The sequence below is a fragment of the Monopterus albus genome, unplaced genomic scaffold, assembly GCF_001952655.1.
Source record: "Monopterus albus unplaced genomic scaffold, M_albus_1.0 scaffold31.1, whole genome shotgun sequence".
NCBI lineage: Eukaryota > Metazoa > Chordata > Actinopteri > Synbranchiformes > Synbranchidae > Monopterus > Monopterus albus.
The window spans coordinates 2,027,699-2,048,493 of NW_018127911.1; the positions used below are offsets into that span (position 1 = coordinate 2,027,699).

The 20,795-nt window shown below is 40.2% G+C and overlaps 1 protein-coding gene across 5 annotated transcripts in view; it reads right to left on the minus strand.

Moving 5' to 3' along the window:
* Window positions 1-17,035, minus strand: part of rubcn (rubicon autophagy regulator) — a 24,905-nt gene extending 7,870 nt beyond the window's left edge. Inside the window, exons 1-18 of one of the 5 annotated variants that reach the window (XM_020596657.1) lie at window positions 16,573-17,035; window positions 14,354-14,507; window positions 13,715-13,798; window positions 13,056-13,215; window positions 12,641-12,747; window positions 11,488-11,689; window positions 10,334-10,759; window positions 9,056-9,103; window positions 8,274-8,369; window positions 7,767-7,882; window positions 7,323-7,521; window positions 6,683-6,790; window positions 5,811-5,885; window positions 3,196-3,262; window positions 2,330-2,462; window positions 1,990-2,135; window positions 1,392-1,456; window positions 788-1,026 (exon numbers count right to left, since the gene is read on the minus strand). In XM_020596657.1, the coding sequence (XP_020452313.1) occupies window positions 788-1,026; window positions 1,392-1,456; window positions 1,990-2,135; window positions 2,330-2,462; window positions 3,196-3,262; window positions 5,811-5,885; window positions 6,683-6,790; window positions 7,323-7,521; window positions 7,767-7,882; window positions 8,274-8,369; window positions 9,056-9,103; window positions 10,334-10,759; window positions 11,488-11,689; window positions 12,641-12,747; window positions 13,056-13,215; window positions 13,715-13,798; window positions 14,354-14,507; window positions 16,573-16,610 (2,463 nt within the window). In that variant the 5' untranslated portion in view covers window positions 16,611-17,035. Of the gene's footprint in view, window positions 1-787; window positions 1,027-1,391; window positions 1,457-1,989; window positions 2,136-2,329; window positions 2,463-3,195; window positions 3,263-5,810; window positions 5,886-6,682; window positions 6,791-7,322; window positions 7,522-7,766; window positions 7,883-8,273; window positions 8,370-9,055; window positions 9,104-10,333; window positions 10,760-11,460; window positions 11,690-12,640; window positions 12,748-13,055; window positions 13,216-13,714; window positions 13,799-14,353; window positions 14,508-16,572 lie in introns of all 5 variants that reach the window. The other 4 variants (XM_020596656.1, XM_020596655.1, XM_020596658.1 and 1 more) reach the window with 4 other exon arrangements.
* Window positions 17,036-20,795: the final 3,760 nt, after the last annotated feature.

The window sequence follows — 20,795 nt, forward strand, 5'->3', positions numbered from 1 at the left end:
TATATATATTTTTTTTTTTTTAATCCATTAAAAGAGGTTAATTTTTATTTAGCTCTTAATCACATCATGTCAGACTTGTGTCTCAGAGACAAATTGTGGGAGGTCTATTCTTGTTCTTGATTGTCTCTGAAATACTATATTTTTGTTTGGTTTTTCGGGTACCTGGATCTTGTTTTCTCACGATATGTGTGGGGTGTTTACTCTTATGGTGTCATGTTGTTTTGTCCTTTACTGCTGCTGGAGCACTGGAATTTCCCCACTGTGGGATCAATAAAGTTCTACCTACCTACCATCACTTGATCACACTATTGAAAATAATTTTGATGCCTTTATAAAAACACATAGACTACATAGCAGCGGTATATTGTATAACCGAAAGTACAAAGAACACGGTTCTCACGTCACTGCTTTGGAAGGTTTGCCATTTAAAAATACTTCAGGTGGTGTGTTGGAGACATTCTTGTACGGCTGTTGGCCACCGAGCAGCAACTAACACACGTTTAGAAGCCAAGTTCCTTTTTATTAGCATCATCTTTATGGTAGCTGTCAGTGACATGAATGGCTCTATTCATTCTGCTTTCCCTTCCTGATAACCGTAGTACTTTAAGCAAATGATTAACAGTCGCTGTTTACATTACACCATTTTATAAGCTAATCTATAAACAGAATTGAAACTGGTTATTATGGTGGCAATTCCACCACACTTACTGGTAAAAATAATTAGATAAAATCTGTAACCATCTGGTTAATGCCTAGTTTTCCATCTCGCTGCCAGGCCTGTGCTCACCCTGACAGCCTCCAGAGCTTTGATCTTCTTGTACAGGCCACTGTTGATGTCATGAGGGTTGAACAGAGGGTCTCCAGCGATCTTGCTCAGCAGGTCCCGGGAAAAGTTGCTGACATAGTACTTGCTGAAGTCCCACTTCCTCAGCACTCGACCAGGAACCACCGCCTGTGCATTCTCATGGCAGCACTGGCAGAAGTAACGGCCAAGGTATTCACAGTAACGTAGTCGCTTAATATAGTCTGGGGTGGGATGAGAAAACAGAAATACAAACAAGGTAGAATTTGCAATGGACACTGTGTTTGAGACTGTAAGTGGAAGTGTCTCTAAATAGCCTTTCTACTGATAAAGGGAAGTATCAATGGAAAATAAAAAGTTTTACACCAGTTCTAAAAAGACTTTGAGTTGCACTTCTGTTCATGAAATTAAAATAAAAACAAGAAACTGTACAAGTGTAAATGTAAGTGGGCACTCAGAGTTGTGACTGGTGGGACCATTTTCAAATGTATGCAACTTAAATGTCTCACAAACATTTCAAGAACAAGAAAAATAAACATTTTCATCACTGCTGGTTCTACAGAAGTATTTCTGGGTTTTCTGCTCATACCTGGGTCAATGCGGGTGCCACAGCCAGCACAGCGGTAGTTTTGTTTAGCCACAATTATCTTCCTCCTGACAGAAAGACAATGTGTAAAACATTTTGTAGGACAGAGTGAGGACAGTAGGCTAAACTTTATTAACAGCAATAAAACCTAATATACACTATAAATATGGAAATAGCTAATGGGTTTAAAGGCCAATTAGATTGATATTTGTGAACGTCAACACTTTTATGGTAAAAGCACAAACACCACCAAGAACAGTTGAAAGCAATTTACCAGAAAAGCTTCATCTTAAAACATGTCAGATTACAGTCACTTATGTTGGTCTTTTAGTCTGTGTGTGTTCTTGCTGACTAGTTCAATATAAGCAACAAAAAATATATACGTTTCCATTATTTAAAGGAAGGTGTTCTCCCTGTGCCTATTTGGAAGGCTTCCTTTTTTTAAGCTGCATTTGACATGGTGGCAAAATCAGAAAGCAGAATGCCACAGCAAACAACAAGATGTGAATGGCAGATAAAAACAAAAACAGATGAACAAAATAAAGAACAAAAATAAAGCAAGAACATCAGTGAGGGACGGTGATGCCTGGTGTGGACTCACTTGGGGGCAGGATGAATGTTGAAGATGATCTGAGGTCGGGGCGGCGCCCACTCCAGGTTGCCACGGACTCGAATCCTCAGCTTGTAGATGTCTGCATGTTCACCGTCGTCAGGTGAGATCGGCAGAGAGTCAGGCATGGGCAGCAGCTGAGAAACAACAAAGAGGAGATTAAATTTGTTCTCCTAATGTGTGTGAATCACAGCAACTATGTTTAACAAAAGTGTTACATAGTGCAAGTCAAGTTTTTTTCAAACTTATATTAGCTTTGGCATGTTGAGTGCCTCTTGTGAAGAACTGAATTCTGCTAAGTAGTAAACAGTATGTAAGCAAGATGTTGTACCTTCTGTGGAGCGTCATGTTCTGGGACCAGCCAGTCGAGCTCTGAGGCTGCCGGAAGCTGCATGCCCTCAAACTGCCTGAGCAAGCCCATCGCTACTGACTCAGCAGAGTTAGACTGCAGGAAGGATGGAGAGCTGACAACACAGAGGAGACAACAGATTATAAAAAATACCATTTTTAAACTAACTTTTTCTGCTGTCAACAAATACACAGAGCTGACACACAGTAAAATCCTCAGCATGGTTCATATTACCACTAAAATTGGAAAAGTCCCTGGGGGAAGGTCTTGGGAATTTTTTTTTTACCAGTGAGCAATTTTTGATGGGATTCATTTAAGTAACAGTTATTTAGATTCTTAACAAATTACTACTTCAGTTTTATGCCAACCTGTCAAGCTGCATTTTACATGCGTGTCAGGCCAGATCCTTATAATATGTAGCGAAAACTGTGAAAGAATTTAATTAAAAAATAGTGTATTTGGGTGGGGCAAAATGGAAGTTACTATACTGATGGGTACAATTCTAGGGAGAAACATGTCTTCACATTGAAACTATTTTTACAGAGGAGTGACAGAGAGCTTTGTCACATCATTACTAAGATAAGCCGTTCACAAGATTGGGATGAATGTGAGGTCACAGTGGCCTTGACATGTGACCACCAAAATCTAATCAACTCATCCTTGAGTCCCAGACAGATATATATATATCTATATATATATATATCTAATGCGAAGAAATTCCCAAGGCGTTCCTGAAATATCACATCCATGAGAATAAGACAGACAGAGAGACAACCTGAAAACATAAAGCCTCTGACAGAGAAGCATAAAAATATCAGCAGAAAGCATTAAATGTCTGTGTTACTTACCGGTACATGGACTCTGAGCTGAGAAAAGACTGGCTGCTGGAGCTCACACTGCGCTTTATGTCTGCATCTAGAGGGCAACAACAGTAAAATAATATAGAGAACTGAACACTAAGGAGCAGACAGCCACGAGCATAAGAAAACCTTTTTTATCCACCAGCCACAGAGGCAAAGGGATGATTAGCAACTATGCAATAAAATCCAAATGTTCTGATTTGTATAGTGAATAAGAGTCAACACATGATTGATGACTTGACAAAAAAAGTACCAGCAAACAGCTAGTGTTAAATACCAGCACAAGAGAAATAGCTCAATTTGCTACAGCTAAGCAGCATTCAATGCTGTGAGATGAAGTTATTTGAGAGAGATGTGATCAGGGATACAAAAGTAAGACAAATCCAGGAAGACAATATCCCTTGAAAAACAGCTAACTGAAATTCCCTGAAAAACCAAAAGTCACACTTCTAATTGAACTGAAGCATAATGTAGCAGGCTGCATTCAGGAAAGCCAAAGAGACTCAGCGGGAGAGTAGCAATAACACTTCACAAACAACATCTACAGGAGAAGCAATACTACCATAACAGCACAAGACTTCAAGCAGTGCAGGTTTGGCAGGAGAATGAACTCTTCTATCAGCATAAAAGATTCATTCTGAAAGAGGTTCAACATTCTTATTTGTTCACGCAAGACACTGGTTCGCTTCAGAGTCCGTCTGGATAGCAAAAGTTGCTACAGAGCAGCAGAGGTACGAAGCAAGTCAGCCAGCAGCAGGAAGCAACAGATGGCTTTTGTTGTTTAGGTACAGAAATACTTTATATTGGAATGATCAATCAAAAGATGTAAAATGAGGTTACTGTTACATAAAGACTAGTCAGAATGGCCCAGTAGTGCATGAAGGTCATCTGACTACAATCACAGTACGTCTGATTTCTTTGGCCTTATTTGTAAAAGCACAAGACACAGATTGACCTTTGGTAATTCTGTGTCCAGAGAAGTGAGGTGCAATTGCAACACAGAGGCTGGGTGAGATTAGGAGGAATATTTAATCACACTGGCGTGAGGCAAGATTAATTCAGATTCAGATCTTTTTGGTTATGATTAGGTTAAAGAATTTCATTGAAGTTATTTTGGTAAAGAGATGCAATTAAGTGTTGATCATCTGGCGATATCAGGCCAGGCAGCAGCATCCACAGATAATGTCAGCAAACAGCCCAATATAAATGAAAAATGCATCATTTAACAAAGTCAGTATCGCAACACTACCACAGCCAAAATCCCGAGCTATGTCGGGCCTTATAAGTGATCACAAAAAACAGAATCCAGAGGGACAACTGGCACCGGAATGTGTACGTGACAGCAATCACACCTCAGTTCTCACGGGACTGTGTTGGAGATAATGAATAGTGGAATATATACAGTAGATGAAATGAATGAGTGAATAAACTGTAGTTAGACGCCACAGGATACCACTTGTTAACTCACTCGTCTTCGCTCTTGAGCCTCGATAAAACCAAACATGTACGGGCACATTTGTCCTCCCACACCACCAAAACCCTGGCACACTGAGTAACAAGCACCAGCACAAACAGCTAAGCACACAGTTCAACTGAGGTGAGGAGGCAGCTGGCTCGACTCCAAACTGAACATTTATGGAGTTCCGCACCTGACTTTACAAGATTTTCTGCAGCATACTGAAATAAACTTTATCTGGATAATATGGCCACCGAGTACAACAGCTACCGTGACTTTTTCAAACAAACAGTTGAACATTTTTATAGGCAACTTCATATTGATTTCGCTGAAGGATCGGTTCTAACAGTGGTGTTGATTCCCATCTTAGAAGTTTGGGTATTAGATGAGCTGAACACCCCCTCTTCTTTCCAAAAAAAAGGTACTGCATGACTTTGTGCAAGTATAAACAAAACTGCAAAAACAAGAGTGAAAGGTGACAATAGAGAGATTTTATAAAAAGAATTTTAATGTGAAAAAGATGTTTTTAATGATTTGACGCTTATAAAATCAATCAGAAAGTTTTAGGGTTGACTTAACTGTACTAAGAGCAGTTTTCTTCACGGATTTGGACAGAAACAATCAAATGTGATTGAATGAAGACCAAAATATGCAATGAGCACATAATTCACTAATCATAAAGCCGTTATATTGACTACCTGTTTGTCACAAAATGGATTTTAAAATTCTCTTGTTGACTTATAAAGCTCTTAACGGTCTTGGTCCTACTTGGATATCAGATTTTCTTAATGTCTATGAGCCTTCTTCTAACCCTCAGGTCTACTGGTAGATGCCTTTTATATTCACGTAACATCAGAACGAAACCCATGGTGAAGCATCTTTTCATTTTTATGGTCCATGTTAACTGATTTGTGAAACATTTTGTCTAATGTATTTGATTAACAGCTCTATATAAATAAAGACCGGATTGATTGATAAAGCATATAGTAACTTGTTATAGTTAAGGCTGCAGCACCATCAATTTTAGCAGGTGGGATCAAAGACAGAAATCCTCGATTTGGAGTGGAGCCGTCAGCTTCCTCTCAGAGGAGCACCACCACAATACACAGCCTGTGGAGTCTCGCCCATACATCCGGCCTGCAGATACCTGAGAAGAGGGAGGCGAGTGACAGGGAGAGGCCGTTCTGAGATACCACCAGCAGGGACTGACCCTCACAGCCATCTGAGAGACAGAAACTAACACTGAGCACAACCATCACCACAGGTATGATAACAGCACACACTGCACTGATACCAGACATGTGGAAGTCGTGCAGTTATATAGCTCCAAGATAGTGTAGTTACACACAAACACAGTGAAACATGTTAACACAAATATATTGTACAACCCATTAACATGCACACATAGAGTGCCACAACCTATGTTAATAGTATCAAAGCTTTTCATGTTCCATACCAATATTTCTGTACGTTAGTGATTAATCTCATGATTGCTTTAGTCAAACAACACAGCATTTGACATCTACTGTCCTAACTAAGTTTCACATTTCAAAATTGCAGCCCAGATAAACAGAAGCTTTCCGACACCAACCACACCCTTTAAAATTAGATAACCATTTACAGTAAATCCTAAAAATGCAAGCTCATGAATGTAATGTCTGTATTATTAGCAACACGAATAAAATCATCCTACCCTACAAACACTACCAGCCTGAGTTTTGTACCTCAGACCTACATGCTTATGGTCCATGATAAATATGACATGCTCAGTGAAATATGAAGATGGTGTGGTGATGTTATGGTGATGTTATGAATTATGACAGGAACAGAAACAAATGTGTTCATGTAGTTAGATAAACTGTTGAGTAAAATGATGCTGGATAAGCTGACAACATAAAACATGCAGTCAAATAGAGTGAGAATGTTTGGTCATACTGATCTGTTACTGTGATACTCGACTGAACTAAAACTAATGATACACATTTCTCCTCCTGGTGATCCCTCATTCCCTCTCTCTACCTTTTAGTTCGCACTCCTCCACCTCTTCGGCTGATCCTGAGTCAGACAGGCCCTGGCAGGAGTCTTGGGAGCTCCTCCTGGAGCCTCCGCTGTCAGTGGAGTGAAAAACTGCAGGAGAGAAAGGAGACGAGACAAAGACTTGAGACTAAAGAACAACAGAAATCAACAGAAGTAGATAACAATATACACAAAATACTGTTTATACTATAATGCCTGTGAGGCAAACTTTTTGAAGCTGGTTGAATTTAAGTAAGAGCTGAGCGTGAGACCAGCTGCTGCACTGTTGTATAAACCTGCTGCCTTTTCTAACATGATCTACACAGTTATTGTGTACATTTTAAACCCATTTCTTTTCAATATGACTTATCAAGAAAACATTTTATAGTATCATATTACTAAGCATTATTTCATAGAGCTGTGTTTCTTAAAATCTAGTGCTTATTAAAAGATCAATGTATATTTGTGAGATTTATCTTTTTTTTAATCTAATAACAAGAAGCTTCTTCAGCAATAAAAGACCATAAAATAGCAAATAATCAGTACAAGTGTCTTTGTTAACCAAGAATCACACTAAGAAAACATCATGTATCTCTACAGACCTGTTTCATCCAACAACACCACACTGTTAATGCTGGCTTACCATGCTGGGAGGTGGCACAGGGCGGCAGCCGGTTGCGGCGGATTTGCTGCCTCCGCAGACGGATCTTCTGCTTGAGCTGCTGAATTTCACAGTCGCTGTCTCCCTCCTCCTCGCCCTCCTCCTCCTGACGCCGCAGGTTGTACTTCATTAGTTCGATGGCGGCAATAAGGGACTCAGAAATTCTGAAATGAGCATTCTCCTACAGAAGACAGAAAAGTGACACAGGGGAGAAGACAAACTCCAATGGTTGACCCATTCTACAGACAACAATTTCAACTTTTTTTAGAATTTTGATTTAGATTTTTACAAGTTCAGTACTGGGCTCTTCAAATCAAAATTGCATTAGTAAAGCACTTTATACCAATTTCCATTAAAAGTGCATTTGACTAAATGAAAGAACACTAGTTGTCATCAGCCATAAATTAACATGGTCCAAGGTCTTACCTTTTCAAGGTCAGCACAGCTGCCAAAGTCCTGCTCTGACAGGTAGCTGATGAGGCTCTGGCCCTCTGACGGCTTCCTGAACATCCCATCTGGCACAGTGCTGTACTGGGACCCATCTGAAGCAACCAAAACATACACAACTGAGCTTTAATACATAAGAACAGTTTTAGTTTGCACTGGACTTTCTCTGGCTGAGATCTAAGCAATCACTGGATAAAAGCACATGATCAGTGACAAAAAAAAGAAAAGAAAAAAAGACATTTTGTTTTAATATGTACATGTCTGTTACAAATAATTTGGTTTAAGTTTTATTAATAAGCAATATATAATAATTTTATACAGAATCCACCTTTAAAAGCCAGTTGTAGGAGCAACTGAGTTGAAACTTGAAAGAAGGCAGAAGCAGCAGGTTTTCCTAATAGTGTTCTCATTCTACATTCACCAGCTAAAATGTATCTGTAAAAACGGCATTATGAGGTATTGCAAACATAGTACCAGAAAACTCACAAGACTCAGTGTAGAGAGAACTGGAGGTGCTGGCATCACTGCAGTGAGGTGAGAAAGGGCTGTAGGCTTTCATAGAGCAGTCATCCCCTGTCGATTCTAAGAGGCAAACGGTCCATATTAAGGGCTTCTTATATTAAATGTCAGAGTCACTTAAATCACTACTTAATCCTTAAAAATTTATGGGAACATGCATCATCATTCATACCCAGAGCAGGAAAAGCAACTGGTTAAACACTGTGTCAAAACAATCAAGTAAATCTGTGGAGATGGCTCATTTTACTGTATGTAGAAAAAAAAAAAGTATATATATGACAGGTGAACGTTGACTGTTGCCAGCACAATGACAGCTGGTAATTATATTAGACATTCAATGTTCTGCCCGCAGACAAAAATTTCAGATACACTTCTATGCGTAGGCTTGTGTCTTTGGCATGGACTTACATTATTGGAAAGTATTGGAAAAATTCTCAATAAAGATGCTAGTACTCCATCCAGGACATCACTAGAAAAACTAATTAAATGAACATTTGAACACTTCATGATGCTTTCAACGACACACTGATGGTCAAGACAGTGCATGAACAAAAATGGACAACACTGAAAGTCTGAACTAAATAAAAACAATACAGCAACAACTAAAACAAAAGAGCCACAAAGAATAAAAGCACATATCATGAGCTGAAAGGAAGACTGAGAATGAGAGGGAGTTCATCACCATGCATAGAAATAAAGGGGGGTGGGAAGAGTCAAGTGATGGAGTACAGTGATTCTGCAGTGCCAACCTGCTACTGGATCTTCTATTATTATGGTGATTTTTCGGTGGCCCCCTCCTTCGCACAAATAGTAGTAAAAAGAGCAAAAGAAACAAGGCAGAGCAGAAAGAGAAAGTTACCCCAAGCCACAAAGGAGAAACAATGAGCAGAGAGAGTAGAGTGGGAAGCATTTAAAACCTTCAGCCAGAAGTGTGCACCTTCCCAGAAAGAACGTGGTCTAGCCACATTTCTATTTTATGCAAAAATATGCAATACTATATTCACATAAACATCTATGAAGGTCTGTCTACAACACGACCATAGCAACAACAAGGTAAACTGGCCTAGATACTCTGTGTGCTGCCGTTTTAAAGGTATAATCAGTGATTCTGGTAAAAGTTTTATATTTTACCATGAACACAAATCATTTCAGTTAGGAGCCTGTAACCATGTCACTCATAATTAATGAGCGACATGGCGATATTACTAGTGTCTGGGAGAAGATGCCAAAGGAGACATCAGAATACTAGCAACTGGGGCACAACGTGTGGCTAACAGCTGCAAACTCTAGTGTTATTCTCTCACAACAATCTTCAGCTGCTATAGCTGAAGTCAGAACAATCACATATATTTGCAAATTAGGAATTTTGCTGAATGTTACAGGAAAGGTTGATTGAGCAAACAGGCTAATGTGGCACGGATAATGCCCAATTTGCTAACGTAATATTAACGTTACCACAAAGATTAGCCTATTACCATAACAATGTTCAGTGGCATATAGCAAATAACTGACCCGCCTGGCCAGCAGAAGGATGGCGACCTCTGTGTCGTCTTCATCCTTTTTAAATCCCAGAGCTCTCCATCTCTGGAAAGCAAAAGGTGGCTGTGTCTCCAACTTTGCCTGATTAACGATATAGTCCTTCTTATCAAAAAGATTTTTGTGCTTCTGCCTTTCTTTAATGGTTATTTAGCTGTCTAGGCTAAAAAACTGATTGGCTCAAATGAGCTGGCCCAACTCCGATCCTTTTTTCACCTATTACAGCCAGCACAGCACACTGCCACCTGGGGTTTGCGGAGTACACAAACTGAAAGGCGAGGCAGGGAAATGTGAGGAAACTTCAGCTGAATATGACAAAATGTGTAATGAATCAGAATCACTGACTATACCTTTAATATGCAGAAAGCTATGGATTACTTTAATTACTGATTATGAATGATTAATCATGAATTCATAGAAAAATAGTTCCTTGGCAAAGACACCTAAATTCAACCTTTTTAATCCAATACAACAACACAGAGTTTACTTACCACTCCTGAGTTTATGATTGAGCCCTGTGTCAGAAAATGAGCGGATGTGTCCTCGGGTCCCCCTCATAGGGCCTCTCTGGCCCTCTGAAAAAGATGAGCGTCTGGTTGTGGATGGAGCCTGGGACCTCCTTTGTAGGCACTGGTCCTGGGTGTTGCCCTGCTCACTGCTGTGGCTGGAGCTTCTGGAGTCACGGCGACTATGTTGTCCCAAGTTACCAATAGCCAGGTACTCTGGACCATCGTCATAGTCACCGTCAGCAGAGTCCCCGGCCTCTGGCTGAACGGAGATGGGTGTGGGGGACTCTGTTAGGGAGGTGCAAGGGGCTGAGACAGGGCCAGAATAGGGTGTCACACCCTGTTCACTGTCCCCTGGCCTAGACACATACACCCAGGGAGCTCCCAGAGTGCTGGACAGAGAGGTAGTGTCTGCAACACAACAGGTAGATATGATAAGGTGAGCCGAGACATGCTTTTTAAAAATCATTCTCCAGAACTATATCACTACTCAGTTTGTTGATAGAGAATTGACAAGGGTTAGTTTAAACTATGTTTTCCATATTGTAATTTACTTTTGTTATTGTCTACTATTTGCATGTCTGTCATGTAAGAGTGATTCCTCCTTCCTTTTTTCCCCCAATTACAATGTTTTTTTGGAATTTTCTCTATCATAAATGAGTGTCTAAGAACAAAAGCACTGTATATGATATACTGATTGTAAAGCCCATAGAAGCAAATTTGTGAGTTTGGGCCCTATAAATAAAAATGAACTGACTCCTCACTGACTGTCTTATTACACTTTTAAAATGTAAAAATATTATGCCCACATTGGTTTTATCCACTTTAGTGAGCACAGGACATGGAACTTTGGAGGGTGCGTCAACACATTCTTCAGTAGCTGCTGATGTTCACAAACAATCAAGCCTCTGTAAGTTTCAGTCAGTCAGTCTATTCACATACAGACTGTGGCACATTCATAGTACCATCCCCTGTCTCCACTCCCTGGATACTTGTATGTAGTCAATATAGAATAGACACCATTTTGTCCTCATTTGCTCCACTGAATGTACAACCTCAAAAAAAAAACCACAACATGAACCCGACACCCCAAAAACTCTTATCGAACCTACACTTGTCACCTTTCGGCTTTTCCTCACTTGTGTTGCTCCTGTTTTGGGGTCCGACTCCCATAGTGTTCCCAGAGTTATGGCTGGAAGAGACTGGTTCTCGTAGGGAGCAGCTGGACGTGGTGAGTCTGCGGTTTAGAGGGTCTCCTCCGGGGGCTAAGTCAGCATTCCTCCAGGCCCCAGGCAACACGCACAAGCTCTGGCTCTTCAAAAGGCCCTTCAGTGGGGACAGCTGGAGGGTGAAAGGAGAGGACATAAAAAACGTAAGGCCTTGTCCCAGTTCTTCTCCTTATAACACACACCATCATTTTAAAAGTCACTTTTCGTTCTGAATGGCCCTCTAAAAAATTTTGATATGGCTGAAAAATAACACCAATCATTATGTGTTCAAACTCGCAGTGGAAGGCTTTGCGGAGTTTCCACTGCACTTCAGCACTGTAGACGAAATTAAATTCTGGATGATGAGGAGGAAGTGGACCTGTTGCATTTGTGGCATTTACTGTATGCCAGGATGATGGCCCTCTAAACTAGACGTGGACAGAAGATCATTAAAGTTCATTAAACATGAAGAACTTCATTAAACACACAAAAACGATGTGCCTCAAAGATGATGAGAAGTATTTTCAAGCAATTTCTAACAGTATGCCTGTAGTTTAGATATGATGCTCTGGTCACATGATACTACAGAGCCAATCACTGGCAAGGACTCACGTACTCTTGTGTGCAGTTTCAAAAAAATGACTTGCACACACCAGGCCTACATGCCAATGTAATGACATGACTGCTGGGGTTTTGACTGTACACAGGGAGTTTGACACCCTCCACTACACGCACGCAACCCACTTAATGCAGCACGATTTTTTGTGTTTTACAACTACCTAGGTACCAACACTGGGTGCACTTGTACACGTTTCGGATTTTGCTTCAACTTAAAATAAATACCTAACAAAAAAAAAAATCACAATAATAAAACATACTACATTACAACACAGTGATAAACCACATGTCAGAAACACAAAAGACAGAGAAATTTTGTAAATGAGAAATACCACAGATCGTAGCACCACACCAAAAATCACAAACAAATACACAAAAGGAGAAAAACAAAGTTATGGCAAACAAGATTAAGATCATGTAAACAGACATCATGGCTATAGCATTTAAATCATTTCACAAGACCCACCCCAACAGTGTCTACTTGGGCCAGCAGTTTGGGGTTGTTCTGCTCCACAGCTTCTAGACACTGGAACATGGCAATCACATGTGGCTCGCTCATCAGAAAGGCATCATCTGACAGACAGAGATTGTGACAAGGAGCAAAAAATGAGGAGGAGTCAAAGAGCGATAAAGAGAGAGATAAGAGCAGAGCACAAGTAAAGACTCAAAATAAAAACATAAGACAGGAGAGAAATTTGCACAGGACAATAACAGACAACATTTTATTAAAATGATCCCCATTAGCTGATGTAATGACATCAGCTACTCTTCCCAGGAAGAGGGAGTTGGGGAACAGAAAAGTGATTTTAGCTGCTACTTACTTCAGATTACAATAAATAACAGTTACTTATATGTGATATATATTAAACTGGACCACTCACCATTGTAATATTTCCGTGTATGTCCCAGATGCCTGAGCAGAGGTCGGAGCTGAGCTGACAACATGTGTACCTGCAAGCTGTGAAGCAGCCAGCGTTCAGCCTTGTAGCTTTCACCTGCACTCTGCAACCCACTGCTCAACACTGGCTCCAGGTGACTGAACTGAGGACAGGCAGAGGAAGAAACAAGTAATTGTCACAGTAATTTGTAGTAATATAATTAATTCATTAGTGTGATTTAGACCCAAGTAAGTGGCAGAAAACTGAAGGATGCATTAATCAATTAAATATGCATCTGAAATGGAAAAAGTGAATGAAAATTAATTTCAGTTTATGACATTTGCAGATAACAAGATAATACACTTCCTAGCTACTGTAGCTTATTGTAGCAACAAAGTTTGCTACAGGTGTGAAACTCAAAAATGTATTTAACAGCTTCCTCACACCAAGTTGATGGATGTGTAACATCTCCTGACAACATGCAACTACATACAACAAAGAGCCTATGGTGGGCGATCAAAAGTATGTTTTAAGACTTGTGAAGGCCTGCAGATATCCTGTGTTAAGACAGGCCTGAGCATGTGTGATGCAAGCTGTGAGTGGGAAAACATCAGCACAAAGTAAGATAACGATGAATCGCATGATGATGACAGGGGTCATACCTGTTCAACATGTGAGGCAAGGTGAGGGTTGGCATATCGAACACACCACACAAATGGCCAGTAGTCTCTCTGCTTGTAGTACACCTGCAACACAAAGCCAGTTGTTAGTACAAGACCATTACAGAGACTATGGCCTTGATAAACACTACATTATGACGAGGGAGTGCTTCTCATGTTTCAGTATTATTCTCTGAATTTTGTGGAGGTCAACCGATGATGACAGATAATGCCCATTAAGACTGGCTACAGTCTATGTTTACCAGTAATAATTACTTCTGTATCTTTTTTTATCAGTAACATGCATCTTAGCTTTTATGGCTGTAATCCATCATTTGCCTGCGCAACGTGGTGTGCAGCTGTATAAATACTGAGCCAAACGATACTGCAGTTTGTTGTCTCATCATGTTATTGTACTAGACAGGGTTATAGGACACAGCTAAAATCACTAATATCCATGTTAAGCTGCACTGAAACAACTTCTATTGACCAACCATGTAAAGTCAAAGGCTAAAGTTTAACAAGAGCTAGCTTTGACCTGCAAATGCCAGAGCTGTAGTCAATAATCCCATCTGTTACCAGACTGCACAAAAAAAGATAAATAATAAAACAGGAAAGGTGGTGTCAGCCAGATCTCCTGACCTGCTCATTCTTCAGTCCATGGCTGAGGATGTTGTTCATGTCTTTGTGGAGCCGCTGCAAGCCACCATAGCGTGACCACACGTTGGGGTTGTTAGTGGACACCAGACCCTCCACTGTGGTCTTCAGACTGGACAGCAGCTTCCAGTGCTCCCTCCTGGAAGGAAAACAGAGCAGCAGGAAGGAGTGAGGCAGGAAGTTTCCAAATGAGGAAGGAGGTAAAGAAGTGCTGTTGTTAGCAATGTTGTAGCTTGAATCATCACATGGACAACAACTTCCCCCGGAAATAAAAACTGAGTGTTCAGCACTTTAGTTAGAATGATGTGACTCATCTACGAACTCAATGACTAGCTGGTAGCGCTGGCCAAAAATAAATGTGTTCACAGTAACATCATTCCAGGATAAATAGGCACTACCTCACTTCCCCTTTATTAATTAAATACTTACACTTTAGTTGTGATGGTTAAAAATTAGAGTAAGGTAAATGCATTTGTCAGTGAGTGTCCTCACCAGTACAAGCCTTAAGACAAGGCTGTTTATACAATCTGACTTTTACATAGCTCTGCAGTGCTGGCGTTTTTCTCCACTCACATATGCAAGTGAAAATTAGTGTGCTGATGTGAAAAATTATTTGGGTGCACTGGTGTGAGTGACTGAGTGCCTAGGGATGCAAGTTCTAAACCAGTTCTCAATCTGTATGGACTGGGAGCTTTTCATTGAAGACACCAGTGAGTGAGAGTAGACTGAAAAATATGGATCTGGTGGTTATCATGATTCTCCTCTGATCTCTGTCTGCTTGACAATGGGCGGGGCTCTGCTTCTCCACAAACAGACTATACAAGAGGCCGAGAGGCCATGGAGGAGAACAAGAAATCAGGTTGAACTATGCTCATTACTGAACATGAAATGGAACCTTTGTGAGTAAAATGCAAATAAGCAATTTATCAAAACACCCATGAAACATGCATAAACTTACAGAAAAATATTGTTAACAGTGTCCCCTCCACCACTGAACTAAAGGTGAATACTGTAGCCTCACTGCTGAGCTTAATTTGCCACCCCTCCCTCTAACAGCAGTACTTCCCCAGTTAACAGTTAAACCTACAGTAGCTCCATCCCCAGCAGCTACAACAGTAAATTGCTGCTTATGCATGGGGGTATGACCACTAATGCAACCTATTATTATACATCTCTCTCACAGGGGCAGTTTTTCTCTTAAGTTTTCATATTCTAGTACATATAGCTAATACTTAATTTACTTCAGTAGGATTTCAAACTAAACACTGTTACTTATAAGAGTGTTTACATTGTTATACTGTCATTTTTATTTAATTAAGTTGGATGCGGCCTTCTTCCCGACAGTGCTCCTTTATCAATTAGTGTAAATAGCTGTAATCTTCCTGTTTTTCAGTGTTGCGTTACCTATAATGTCCTAAAAATACAGACATTTCTGCATTAAATACTCACACTAACGAGAATAAATCAATAAGCACACCATAACTTCATTATTCATACAGAAAAGGTCATTTAATTATATTTTTACAGCAAACCCGTGCAGCACTTACTCAAAGCACAATCAAAAACATTATAGCGTTGTTAGCAAATTATCTCTTATTAGTCTGTAGGAGCATAACTCATGATTCCATTACTTAAATCGCAATGACAGCCTTCTGAATTATGTTACTAATGTGTGAAATTAATTCTGACCAACAAAAGAGGGACGGCCAACGTGCAAATGTCAACTTGATTTGACAGCTAGCCTGTTAAGCTAGCTGTTAGCACAGCCTAGCTAAGGGACAGTCAACACTTAACTATTAGCTAGTCAGTGTACTAGCGACTAATAATAACAACAACAAGGACAAGAATTGCTTTACGTCAACCAAACTTCCGTGCAGTAAATCCATAATTTGACAGTTTGGATGTGACAGTTTGCAGCTGCACTGCTAATGTTACTGGATTTAAAGCTGTCAAATCTTGACATGTCGTCTTAGCCTAGCCTATAACTGCAGCTAAATTAAATGCCAGGGTCTGTAGTCCACTGCTAACGTTAGCTTACATTTTTACAGGGGCTCAATTTAAGATGCCACTACAAACGTCTTGGTTTAGCCAACAAGCGGGTTCTCTGTGATACCATTTCTAGTTTAGCCGTTTATGTAACGTTAACCACGGTCACTCTTAACCCAGCTTCCAGGCTAGTTAGCCCAGCCCCAGCTATCACTCACCTGCTCTCCTCCGCCTCTCCCTCCGTCGAAATCTCCATGTCCTCCGGGAGGACCGGTGTTCTGTATAAAGCTGCCAGCTTTCCCGATGTCGCCTCCAGCCTTCTTTTGTACAACAGCGTTTTATCGCAATAACACGGTTCCTGCAAGTGTCACCCAGACTTCCGTCATGCCTGCCTGCCTGCCTGCCTGCCTGACCGAGCTGTGAGCCAAAATAGCGGAGAACGCAAGACCTGCTATCATTAGCAAGTAGGCGGATGTGTTTCCCTCTTCTCAGCGCACTTTTTAACCATCATAATACCGTTACCTTGAAATAAAACCACAGTTTGTTTTCATTTGCTGTTTTGGCTGTATGTCAGCTGTTATTTTGCAGAGATAGAGATTAACGACTAAAACTAGTGATGTCCGTGAAGAAAGCGCTTTCTAGAATAATATGAAAACTTTGCTTAATGCTGCCACCTGCTGTTGAAAATCAACATTGCAGCTGCAGCTGCAGCTGCAGCTGCAGCTGCAGCTGCAGCTGCAGCTGCAGCTGCAGCTGCAGCTGCAGCTGCAGCTGCAGCTGCAGCTTCTTCTTCTTCTTATGATGATGGCGGTTTGCAAGCCGATTTAAGGCGCATTACCGCCACCTACTGGGAGCATTGCAGCTATGACTGCTGCCTCCTGTTTAAACTCTCTCACACACATCCTTGCATCTAGATTCATACAATGTATAGTGGTTCTTTTACTTAAGTAAAAGTACCAATAAAGCCTATGAAAATATTATATTAAAAGTAGCCTAAAAGACCTGCATGAAACATCATACTTAAGTAAAAACGCATAAGATAATTAATTACTTTAATTATCAGAGCAAAAGTACTTGTTTCATCCCAGTGACTGGTAGAAGCCAGTGTAACTCAGCAGACGTCTACTGTTATAGCTACGTAATCTGAAGGGTTATGAAATGATTAATGGGGGAGGGAAAAAACAAAGTTCTGATACACAAATTCGTTTTCAGTTTTGGACTTTGGATGATAGTTTCACTTTGTTTTGTGAAATACTGAAATGCTTTGACCTCCTTGGGCCTTAAACACAAGGATTCAGAGAGGAAATTGCAAACAACTCATAAACATCAGACACATGAGAAGAACACACAGCTACAGGCTGGAGAAGACTGAGTTTAATATTAACATTTATACTGTGTGCTGGTGCCTATCCCAGCTGACACGGGGTGCAACAAAACATTATAAACAAAATGAGAAGTCTTTCTTTGGTTGTATTTCTTGTCCTTACAGTTCTTTTGTGTGGCAGACATTTTTAGCATGTCAAGCCAAGGGCATCAGTAAGGCACAGATAGAAGTATGAGATATAGATAAAATCCTCTATCATGATACATATAATACTATATTGCAGTGATAGCCATCTGAGGAAATTCTTACTCTAATATCAGAATCGGCTTTACTGGCCAAGTATGTTTAAACACACAAGGAATTTCACTCTAGTACAAAAGTTCGCAATGTTTTGTAAGGCAACAAAAAAATTAAAATGAATAAAATTCAAATTCAGAATAGGAAAATACAGTAGGTGCAATAAAACAGGAAGAGAATAGGGACAAAAGAAATGCAATCTACATATATATATACTGCGTATATGACTGGTAGAGGTAGGAATACAAGACCGCCCCAAAGTGGGGGGCAAGTGGGGAATTATATATACATACATACATACATTATATTATAAGTATAAACTGAGATTTTATCCACAGTGAGAAATGTAATCCTTCTGTTATTTTTATTGAATTCAAAAGGTTAACTTTTATGTGATATATTTAGCTTAGGGACAACACTGAAATACAACCTTTGGCTCCCTACTACACCCTTTAAGCTACTTTCATAACATACCCACATGATGGGGCTACAGTCTTAAAGTGTGTATTAATTCCATGTAGACAAAGTAACATGAATCAGTTTTATGACTTGATGGCAGTGGCAAGTCAAGAGAGGGCAGAGTGGAACAGTAAACCTCATCCCCAGTAACTGTGGATGACTGAAGGGTGAGTAATTGCCATTGCATAATACACATACTGTACACTGCAGGACACAATGTGGGCAGTTCCTGCAAAACACAAATCTTCACCAGGATTATGTAAGATTTCCTTCCCCTGCGCTGCGTGACATAGGACACTTAAAATTTTGGTAGGCCTGCTCTGATGCTGAGACAAGAAGATTGCTCAATTATTACTGGCGAACCTCTTGCAGAAAATGTAAAATCTAATTTTATTTCCTCACCCTTTAGAAATATGTAAAATACAGAGGCCTCTGGGAATGTACCAACACCTGCCTCGAAGCTTGCATGCAGACCAAACCTCGGCCAAAACAATCTGTCCTACTCCTGACAGGTGGCCCATATGTGTCAGGAGTCACTGCAAATCATGACAAGTTGTTAATCAAGGTGCAGTGGGTAGAGCAGTTGTTTCCCAGCCGGAAAGTTGAAGGTTCGACTCTCGGTGCCTGCAGTCCACGTGTCAAAGTGTCCTTGGGCAAGACACTGAACCCCCCCCCAACTGTAGTTTTCAGTCTTCATTGACAGCTTCACCTTACCGACTGTGACAGCTTCACCTTACCGACTGTGACGCTCGGAACACTCCCTGTTCTTACCAAAAACCCTGTATGAGTCACTGTGACTCAGAGCTGCAACATGCTGGAGCATGAACACACAGGATGAGTAAAAAGTAGGTGAATAGGAAGATCTGTCACAGTGACAAAAAGCCTGGTTCATCCAGTTCTTTAGTTTGCCACACTGTGTCAGCAGGAGCCGAACACTGCTTTTGAAATTTGTTCTTTTAATTTGTACCTTCACAGAGGTGACAGTTGTTGTTGTCTTATTCAACAAGTTAAATCAAAATGTTCTGCATTCATAAGGTTTAGCAGACATGTAGCATGCAGTATATCAAACATGGAAAAAGAAATGTGTCATAAAATCTGCTCAGAAGCCTTTATTTAGCCTAAAGGTTGAATAAAATCTATCAACAAGTGTCTCAGTTTCCTGTGGCGTCTTTTGTTCCTGTTATAACAGTGTTTCAACATTCCCTGGCAAGGAGTGTAACGTTCAGCTGAGAGGGGAAAAAACCTTTTAACAGTATAGTGGACATGAAACATGTCCGTGCAGATTCTCAGCCATCCAGGTCATAGTAAGCTGAAAAAAAACTTCTGGACTAGGTTTTTAGTCAGTCGGGCAGAACTGATGAAGCCTCTTGGATGAGAGGTGAAACATCTTTGACCTAAAAACCTAGTCCAGTTGAGTTTTTCAGATTGGACATGAAAAAATAAAAATTAGATCAAATAAAAATCTGAGGCAATCCAAGAGTCAGCCCCCCCCCCCCAGCGTCTTATACATTATAATGAGAGTTGATTAGATTGCAATTAACTCTGTAAAACTCTCAATTGGATTTACATGGTGATACCTGTAGACACAGAAACCACAGGAGCTGGTGTTTACTCCAGCGAAATGTAAAATAAGTACAACATCATGCAGACCAAACTGCCAGAGATTCTTTCTTCTTATTTTGTTGTTTTGGTTATAGATAAAAAGGTTCAAAGTATTCATTGGTGATATACAAATGATGCAGGTTATAAAAAATAGGGGCCTTACCCTCAAAAGAGAACATTTTAAAGGACATTTAAGTCAGGCAGGGAGTGGACAGTACTCTGACTCAATCCTTCTTGGAAAGTGGCTGTTATGTTTTTTTTCTGAACATCCATTTTATGGCAGGCTCTGCGTTTTGGAACAAGTCTTGTCAGTCACATAAAACCGTGACAGTTATCTGTGTCAACATGCTGCTGTAATTCCAATCTTTTACATCACCTTTACAGTGATGGAAGAAATACTCAGATCCTTTACTTATGTAAGTAAAAGTAGTATTTTTCATATTAAAGAACAGATGTACAGTACTTGAGTAAATGTACTTGAATCAATGTACTGTACTATGGTTGTTTCATAAAATTCTTTTCTCTGATAGGCGACATACACTTCTACAATGGGTATATCCAGAAATGCCTCCTGTTTAAATGCAGCTGATCAAATCTTGGATTAATGCACATGGAAGCCTTAACGTTTATTTTGAAAGGCAAACCCTTTCAATTACAAAGCTACAAAATATGGGACCCTTTTCTTTCTCTACTTGCAGGATGATGCATTCCAGGCTGTGAAAGCAGAGATTTGTGGTTATTGTGACATCACAGTAAGAT